Source organism: Apium graveolens, chromosome 5, assembly GCF_009905375.1.
Source record: "Apium graveolens cultivar Ventura chromosome 5, ASM990537v1, whole genome shotgun sequence".
NCBI classification, from domain to species: Eukaryota; Viridiplantae; Streptophyta; class Magnoliopsida; order Apiales; family Apiaceae; genus Apium; species Apium graveolens.
The window spans coordinates 226,756,623-226,766,835 of NC_133651.1; the positions used below are offsets into that span (position 1 = coordinate 226,756,623).

The window sequence follows — 10,213 nt, forward strand, 5'->3', positions numbered from 1 at the left end:
TGGACAGATATCGGCAGGATTCACTCCTCCGATGCCTACTGGGGTGCATACACCTGTAGTACAGACGCACGTACCATCTGTCCCATATGCGGTGCCTGATGCTTCTGTTATGTCAACTGTGCCTGCTGCACATGCTGAAAAACCTGAGAAGTTCAACGGAACGAACTTCAAACATTGGTAGCAAAAGATGCACTTCTATCTGATCACGTTGCATCTGGATCGCTTCCTGAAGAAAGATGTACCATTGCTCACTGGCGAGAGCAATACACAGACTTTGTATGTTGTGGATGCTTGGAAGCCCTCCGATAACATATGTCGGAATTATATGCTGAATTATTTGGCTGACTCATTGTATAACGTGTATAGCTCGAAGCCAACAACTAAGGCCTTATGGGAGTCACTTGACCATAAGTATAAAACCGAGGACGCTGGGGCAAAGAAGTGGATTGTTGGCCGTTTTCTTGACTATAAAATGATGGATTCTAAGACTGTGGTCAGTTAGATGCAAGAACTGTAGGTGATCATTCATGAAATTCATGCTGAAGGAATGATCATTAGTGAATCTTTTCAAGTTGCTGCTGTGATTGAAAAGCTGCCACCTGCGTGGAAAATGTTCAAGAACTACCTTAAGCACAAGCGAAAGGAGATGACCATGGAGAATCTGATCCTCAGACTTCGTATTGAAGAAGTCAACAGAGGATCTGAGAAAAAGACGAATGTTGCTACTGAGAAGGCAAACATGGTGGAGCACGTTGAAAGATCCAAGCCAAAGAAGGCCACTTATGGTAAAGGGGCAAAACTGGCACCCAAGGGAGGGATTTCGAAATCGAAATTCCAAGGGAAGTGCTACATTTATGATAAAGTGGATCATAGGTCTTCTTATTGCAGGAATCCCAAAAAGGGCAACAAGAAGAAAGAAGCAAACATGGTCGATCACATTTTTAAGGAGATGGGTGACATAGACCTATGTGCTACTATCTCTGAAGTGAACTTGGTCGGCTCTAATCCGCGTGAGTGGTGGATTGATACGGGTGTTACTAGGCATGTTTGCTCAGACAAGGCGATTTTCTCTAGCCTCAAGGCTTCTGATGCTGGTGAGAAGCTTTACATGGGGAATTCAGCGACTTCTATCATTGAAAGTGAAGGCACGGTGATTCTGAAGATGACCTCTGGGAAGAATCTGAAGTTGAAGAATGTATTGTATGTGCCTGATATTCACAAAAACCTTGTGTCTCGTTCTTTATTGAATAAGCATGGCTTTCGTATTGTAATTGAGTCAGATAAAGTTGTTTTGTCTAAAAGTGGTATGTTTGTATGCAAGGGCTATGTAACCGATGGGCTATTTAAGCTCAATGTTATGTCCATTAAGGACGATAATGAAATGAAGAATTCTTTTGCTTACTTGCTTGAGTCTCCTAATTTATGACATGCTAGATTAGGACATGTTAATTATGACACTTTACGAAGGTTAAGTGTAAAAGAATACATACCAAAATTATCAATTGATACAAAACATAAGTGTCAGACTTGTGTTGATGCAAAATTAATGAGATCATCATTTAAACGTGTAGAAAGAAACACCAAGGTGCTAGACCTAATACATAGCGATATATATGATTTAAAATTCGCTCCAACTAGAGGAGGAAACAAGTATTTCATTACATTCATAGATGACTGTACAAAATACTGCTATATATATTTGCTGAAAAGCAAAGACGAAGCTATAGATAAATTTAAAATCTATAAAGAAGAAGTTGAGATAAAACAAACTGAGAAAATCAAAACGATACGAAGTGATCGTGGAGGTGAATACATTGAACCCTTTGGGGAATTCTGTACACAATATGGTATAATCTATGAGGTCACTGCACCATACTCCCCTCAGTCAAATGGAGTGGCTGAGAGGAAGAATTGCACTCTCAAAGAAATGATGAATGCGATACTGCTAAGCTCTAGACTTCCGCAGTCAATGTCGGGCGAAGCCATCTTAAGCGCAAATAATATTTTAAATATTACTATGCACAAGAATAAGGATGTAAGTCCTTATGAAACGTGGAAGAAAAAGAAACCAAGTTACCAACACCTGAAAGTGTAGGGTGCCTGGAAAAGGTACTGGTCCCTACACCTAAGAAGGTAAAGATTGGTCCAAAGACTGTGGATTGTATCTTTATTGCATATCCACCACATAGCGCTACATATCGATTTCTCGTATATGATTCCAAGATTCCTGATATTCAGAAGAATACGATTATGGAATCTAGGAATGACTCATTTTTTGAGACGATGTTTCCTTACAATCCAGGAAACGAACCCCCTACAACATCTAAACGAGCTCATGAGTCTATAATGGATAATAATGAGGGTGAAGAAAGTGAGGACGAAATTGTGGGGGTAGTGAGAAGGATCAAAAGACAACATACGGAGAAATCATATGGGTCTGACTTTATGACATATTTGCTCGAGGAAGGTGACCCAAAAACCTATAAGGAATCGGTTACCTCACCCGATGGCCCCATGTGGAAAGAGGCCATTTAAAATGAAGTTGATTCAATTCTGCAGAATCATACTTGGGAATTAGTTGATTTGCCAAACGGCTGTAAGCCGTTAGGTAGCAAGTGGGTTTTCAAGAAGAAGTTGAAAGCTGATGGTACTATCGATAAGTACAAGGCAAGACTTGTAATTAAAAGATACAAGGAACAGAAAGGTCTTGACTACTTTGACACATATTCTCCAGTAACGAGAATAACATCTATAAGGATGATGTTTGCTATCGCTGCAATGCAAAATTTAGTAGTACATCAAATGGATGTGAAAATAGCTTTCCTAAATGGAGATATATATGAGGAGATCTATATGGAACAACCTGAAGGATTCGTTGTCCCGGGTCAAGAGAGGAAAGTCTGTAGATTAGTGAAGTCGCTGTATGGCTTGAAATAAGCGCCTATGAAATGGCATGAGAAATTTGATGAGGTCGTGCTGGTCAATGGCTTCAAGATCAATGAATGTGATAGTTGTGCCTATTACAAAGATAATTAAAGCAGTTATATTAAGGAAAATGACAACGGTTATGTCATGATGATATTGTATGTAGACGATCTACTTATTGCCAGAAGAAATGACAAAGTGATTAAATCTACAAAGGACATGCTAAAGGCAACATTTGACATGAAAGACATGGGACTAGCAAATGTGATTCTACGAATCCAAATTTCTAGAACATCAGAAGGACTCGCACTGAGTCAACCTCATTATGTTGAAAAGATCCTTGAGAAGTATCTTAAGGATGACCTTGAGAAAGCTAGGACACCTATTGATATGACTTTACATATATCCAAGAACAAAGGTGTAGCGGTTTCCCAGTTGGAATACTCGAGGATAATTGGAAGTCTGATGTACGTAATGAGTTGTACAAGACCAGACATTGCATACTCAATCAGCAAGTTGAGTAGGTTTACGAGTAATCCGGGAATTGATCACTGGAAAGTGATCATAAGGGTACTGAGGTACTTGAGAGGAACTCGAGACTATGGACTACACTATGGAAGATATCCAGTAGTATTAGAGGGATATACTGATGCGAACTGGATATCCAGTAAGAAGGCTCTAAAGTCTATGAGTGGCTATGTGTTTACACTAGCTGGCGCGACAATCTCATTGAAATCCTCAAAGCAAACTGTGATAACTCATTCCATGAGTGAAGCTGAGTTCGTGGAACTAGACAAATGTGTCGAACAGGTCGAAAATCTATGCCAATTTTTAGAGGATATTCCAGGATGGCCAAATCCTGTGACTGCAATAGGGATACACTAAGACAGTCAATCCTCTATTAGTAGAGCACAGAGCATGATGTATAATGGAAAGTCTCATCATATACGACGATGATATAGTTCCATTAGACAGTTAATCTCAACCAGAATTATCACTATTGACTATATACCGTCAAAGAATAATATTGCGGATCCGCTAACCAAAGGGTTATCAAGAGAAGTGGTTGAGAAATCATCGAGAGGGATGGGCCTTAAGCCTGTTGCTTAACGGCGTTATGGTGGACACCCAACCAATGTTGACTGGAGATCCAAGAACTTGGTTCAATGGGTCAACTAAATCATGATGACCAAATCACTGTGGGGGAAACCCCTGGCCTGTTCCTATGATGAGGAAACAGTGAGACCCGTATGGTACGAGGTTAAGCCTTTGAGCTTTTAATGATCTTTTAGGGAATACTTGGAGTTCAGTAGTGAACGCATGGAATTTAGTTGAGTAAATGCAGGTTACTCTATAAGATAAAGATCACCTATATAGGAGATAAGTAGGGCCGCTTCAAAGGAGAATTGTGAGGCACAATTCTTTAGAAACTCCTGCAGAACCAGGACGATGTTTCATGGCCAAAATGGACATACTCATGAGAACTGAACGAGTCAGAAAGGATATAGTGATACGTATATCATCATTTACACAAACGGTCGAACAGTTCAAGGACAAGCATGTCTACTGTCTACCAGTAAAGTCGGTATGCTTATTCAAGTGGATGTTCAAGGAGCATTCTCTACCAATCGTATGCTATATCTGATCAAAGAAACTATCACCAAGTCAAACTCCGTGTCTGTCTATCTGGTGTGTGCTACTGAAATGTCAATCTTATCCATGTCGGGGATTATTGGAAAATGTGGGTAGTAGCCCCATATTATTGAGTCACTTTCAGCCATAGTTTGAGTGGACGAATATCGCATGTGCGCGATAAGTGACACTTGAAACATGTTCTCCTCCGCGAGAGCTTTCCGGGGCACTTTGAATCACTCAAAATGACTAAGAGATGGATGAGATATGATCATCCAAAGTTAGTCCCTTAGTTGTAGAAATTTGTGAAAGTCCCACATTGATTTTGCAAAGGAGAATGCATAGCTTTATATAGTTAAAACACTTATGTAGTGTTCAAATGTGTTACTTATGTATTGCTCGCAAATCTTGGGCTTTTGAGGGGCAATCCGAGGCTTGCGAAACCTTCAAGCTTGCCCGCGTGTGCGACGTGCGGACACGAATGTAGCATAAAATTGGCCCGAATAATTACGGACTAGTTTTGCTAAATTTAATTTCCACTGGGCTTGGGCTCTTAAATTCTTAATTCATTTTTTATTACGAATTATTATAATTGATTTGGCAAAATAATAATTCTGATTCAATTACGGATTTGATTATTAATCAACGCGTTTTATTTAATTACGGGTAAAGTAGCGCACACGTTTCCCTCGAGCCTATATATTATCATTATCAGGTTTGGGGTTTTGCATTCATTCGAAACATATCTCATAGCCACCTCCTATAAACAAAACCCTTTTATCTTTCGGTGATAGTTTCTTGCTTCGTTCTTGTTCACCGAAGGCGCTGTTCGTGCAACACGCCGATTTCTCGTTTTATCCCGGGAGGCTGACGAATCGCACATATGGTGAGGGTCGTAATAGCTTTAAGGAGATAGTATACACTGGACTCGAGAACTTCTCATTCTATATCCTTTTTATTGTCTTCTCTGTTATTCGTATATTTATTTGTATTAATCGCAGATTGTGGGTTCACAACATAACCATAAGTTTTTTGCAGAAGTAAGGAATATATGAACTTTTATTTCTTGAAAAATAAGACTTGAAAATTATATAACTTATTATAAGTATTATTTAGACGCTTGAATCGCTTGATTTTGATGTACGGTTCAAAAGTTAAGTCCGTTTTACTGAAAAGGATTTACGCGATTAAAACTACTACGAATACCGAACTTTGGAAATAGAAAGTATCGACTTAAGAATATCCAAATATCATGAAATTTTTACATAGAGTAAGAAATAGAGTTTATTAACTTCCATAAAAATTTCAAATAAAAATATGAATTTTCCAATTTTATAAAAATATCGGAGCCGAGATCGCGCGAATAGAAACCCTTAAGGATCACGAGCGGAGCCGAGGGACAAAATGTAAAAGACATTAACGAATGTAAATGATTATGAAAAGAAAGCGAATATGACAAGTACTTGTACTGATTGGAATAATGAGAGCAAAGTGAATCTCATAAATGAATAGTAACCGTAACATCCGGGAAATACTGTGTAATTATTTTTATCAATAAATAATTGTTATGTGATCTTATGTGAATTTTGAAGAATTATCTGATAATTGGAAGTGATGTTTGGATGTTTATATATGATAAAATTAGGATGTTTTAATTTTTAATTATCCAGAATCAAATATAGATAATTTGGGTATTTTTCTGGTAATTTTTAGACTGTTATATGATTTTATAAGGATTTATAGTATTAATAACTAATATTTTTAAGTAATTATAAAACTATTTTATAAAACTAAGAATCATCCAACTTCAACCGTTTTTGTGTTTTACAACCCGAAACTCTTCGTAAAACTCCTTCCTAGGCTAATATGATTATTCTGAACACTTTCCGTGTTTTGACTTTTTCGATCTGGGGTACGGTTTGACCCGTACGAGTCCCGACACAAAATTTTCGATACAACAATTATTTTTATAAATCGATAAAACCCGTATTCTCGAAAGACGGGATATTATTACTTTATTTTCGTATAAAATATTTTATAAGAAGCTCGGTTTTGATAATTATCCAAAATATGTATCAAATTGGATAGTTTTGCAGTTACTTAGCGGCTAAGTAATCTGTTTTTTGATTCATACGATCTAATGGGTATTTTATTACATGTTAAATGGACTTATATTAAAAGTTGTACTATCCAGTTAATTTAGGGAGTGTTTTATTTCGTGAAAAATAACTTTTCTGGGCCCCTACCAGGACATATAAGCCCACAAAAATTGTATTTTTATTTTTATAAAATCGTGGGACTATTAAATATTAAATATTTTTGTATTTTTGGATTATTCGTAATTTTTGGGAATTTTTGATATAATTTTTATATTTATTGAATTAAAAATTATTCCCCATTAATTATTAATTTTGGTGGCTAATTATTTTTATTAAATGATATAATTAGGCCTTAAATAATTATTGGGGGTATTATTTTTATAATTATAAATACAATTTATCTATTATTTAATTATAATTTAATTATAAAAATCAGAAAAGTAAATGAAAATTTTGAAAATTCTCTGCAAATTTGTTCTTGGTGTTCTGGGAATCAATTGATGATTTTGCAATAATCTGATAAGCAAATCATATCATGTTTGTAACCAAATCGAATCTCTCGAGGAGCTCTATCATGTCATACCATCAAATCATACCTCAGGTTAGTGAATTTGAAGTTTCGATTTTAGGGTTTATGCTCGGATTTGGAGATTTTTGATTCAAGAATCGTTTGATGGTTTTGATGCTTAAATAATATTTATCATTGAATTTGCAGTTGATTGGTATATATAATTAGTAAATATAACCCCTGGAAATATAATTCTAGCTTCCCCATGATGGCCCCCAAAGCAATAGAATTCTGCATTTGAAGATGCTTATGGGAGTCCACCAGGGTTTGGATATCTGTTTATTGACTTTTGACTACAGAAGTCAAGGCTTACACTTTTGCATTGAGAGAAGCATTGGAGGTTTCTAGAGAAGCTACTTGTGTCTTGAGTTCTTGAAGGTCTTTTGGAGAGGAGCTTGAAGTAGAGAGAGCAGTGGATGGTCCAAATGTAGCTTGCACATATTTCTGAATTTCATTCATGACCAAAGGTGAAGGAGTGTATCTTGCAGTGTGCATTTGATCCAACTTCCACCTTGTGTCATTGGAGTTTGTGATGTGATCTTGAACTACCTTGTGCAAAGCTACAAAGGAGTCTTTCAACTGTGTGACACTCTTATCAATTCCACTGAGATCATGCTTTGACATTTATTCTGAGAAGGTTTTGAATTGGTTTTTGATCTCAGTCTGAGAGGGGATGATTTGATCCATCTTTTCCCTAACCATTCTCATGATCTTGTCTTGATGTCCAGTCAATGTGATTTGAAGTGCTTTTCCAAAATTATGGAAAGCCTTGATTTGAGCTTTATAGACATCATTGATGGCATCATACACATCTTGGGGAGTTAGTGATCTGGCATTGCTTCCCATAATGGTGATGTATTCCTCCCTGAACTTAGCTAACATATCATCAATTTCAATGGTGAAGTCCTTATCCATCCAAGCATCACAGTTAGCATCCTGACCAGCTGCATCAATAATTTTTGCTTGATTTTCTTCAACATCATCCTTGTAGGTGAACATGATAGATTAGTAGTCCTGATTTGACATATTGGATGTGAGTAGCTATTGTGATATTTGTGCAAGGCCTCCAAGCTGATCAACCCTGAGATGTTCAATATTTGAAGGTTGATTTTCAGTATCTTGAAGCCACTGGGAGATTAAGTGTGGTTGAGATGTGGAGGGTTGTAGATCAGAACCACCTGTGACTGAGGTCACAGTTTTACTGACAGATTGCTTTGTGGTTATGACAAGTTGTTGTTCCTCACATGTAGTGGGAACCTCTAATTAAATTGGAGGGGATTTGACTGGGTTACTGTCATGTACACCAGTATCAAACCCTTGTGATTCTTGCAAAGAACTGTCACTTGAATGTGATAAACTTGCCTCCCCCATAGCAGGATCATTGATAATTATACTCCTAGCATCAACTGCTAAAGCAATTTCTACTAGGGTTTTGAGGGGAGTTATTCCTACATGAGGAACCTCTAATTGAATTGGAGAGGATTTAGATAGCTCCCCCTCAGGAGTACTACCCTCAAACCTAACAGCCTGTGAAGACTGATTTGCACATGAAGGTGCGTTTGTGACCTCCATGGGGTCTTTAGTAAAAACTGATGAATCCCCCATGGTTTTGATGGTATCATCAAGGTCTACTCCAGCTAGTAGCCTCTCACCATCTGATTGTAGTGTCTGGGTGGTGAACAAGGTTTCTTGAACCGAGTCACTTGATTTAGCTTGCACATGAGAATTGGATTCAAGTGTTGTAGGTGGAGAAGAAATTTGTGAGATTAGAAGTTGTTGTTCAGAAGTGATTGTTGGCATCTCCCTTTGAATGGATATGGGAGCAAAAGATGTGCCCTCACTGTGTGTGCCATCCTTATTTTTCTACCATACACTTGGATTTGATCAAGTGCAGACTGTGCAGACTCTATACAGGATGCATTGGGGTGAATGCTCTTTTCAATAGACACACCCTGTTGAGAGGATGTATCTAAAGTCTGTTTAATCCCCATATTTATAACTGCATCCTTTTGGGAGGACACAGAGGGGGTTTGAGTGGTCATCTCAGATTTCTTATTCTTCTTTGATCTCTTGACCAAGGGTAACTCAGCTTCTGTTTGATCCTCACCACTCTCATTCATAACTGTTAAGGTTACCTTCTTTCTCTTCCTTTTACTCACCTCATCCTTTTGAGAAGATGAGGTGGTTGGTTTCCTAGTTGCTAATGGTTTTGAAAAAACAGGCTCAACATGGGTAGGTTTCTGTGGGTGTGCCTATGTTTGTGCTTCCACAGGCTCAGGAACCATTGTTGCACTAGGTTGACTTGCACTAGTTCTCATGTCTGGCATGAAATAAGGGTAAGTCTTAAATCTTTCAATCATGAAAGGTGTTAACTTAAGACTTACTGGAACCTTATTCTTAATAATAAAGTGATCCAAATAGAATTTTAGATACTTGCTTATAGTTCCCAATTAGTGACCTATTTACACCTTCTAACATGTTTATGTCATTAACTTTATATTTTAAAGATGACATAATAAATCTAGGTAGAAAAATTCCCTTACCTCTTGATTCCAGTGGCATTGTTATCCTGGTGCTCAATTCCTCCAGTATGTAGTGTCCTACATTGATCTGTATGTTGGTGGCCATTGAGTAGACCAGCTTCTGGAAAACACTTGATATGTTGTCAAACCCTGACTTCCTGCACGTGAAAGCCTTTATCACAGAATCAAACAGGAAGGACCACTCTCTTCTCAGATGTTTCTTGTTCATGATTAACAAATTGATCTTTTCAGAATAATTGATGAAGTCCTTGAATTCATACAACTCATCCTGAGTTGGAACCTCCACCAGCTTGTCAAAAGGGATTCCTAATACCATATTGACATCATCCTCAAGGATCTCCACCTATTTCCCTTTGATTGTGCAGTTTATCATAATTGTTACAGCCTGGTTTTCATGCACAATTGTCCTTGTTGTTGATGTGTTTCAAAAGTCCCTTAACACATCC

At 37.6% G+C, this 10,213-nt stretch overlaps 1 protein-coding gene across 1 annotated transcript; it reads left to right on the top strand.

The window, feature by feature from the left end:
- The first annotated feature begins 547 nt into the window (after positions 1 to 547).
- Positions 548 to 3,810, top strand: LOC141660760 (uncharacterized). The gene is made up of 6 exons (XM_074467749.1): positions 548 to 1,010; positions 1,122 to 1,304; positions 2,303 to 2,493; positions 2,560 to 2,921; positions 3,042 to 3,392; positions 3,594 to 3,810. Exons 1-6 carry the CDS (start codon positions 548 to 550, stop codon positions 3,808 to 3,810), a joined length of 1,767 nt encoding a protein of 588 aa, XP_074323850.1.
- The last annotated feature ends 6,403 nt before the right edge of the window (positions 3,811 to 10,213 follow it).

Coding starts and splice junctions, on each gene's coding strand:
- LOC141660760 (XM_074467749.1), top strand. CDS start 548: ATGATCATTAGTGAATCTTTTCAAGTTGCTGCTGTGATTGAAAAGCTG. Junction 1,305..2,302: donor AGTTGTTTTGTCTAAAAGTG/GTATGTTTGTAT, acceptor CTTACAATCCAG/GAAACGAACCCCCTACAACA. Junction 2,922..3,041: donor TGTAGATTAGTGAAGTCGCT/GTATGGCTTGAA, acceptor TAATTAAAGCAG/TTATATTAAGGAAAATGACA.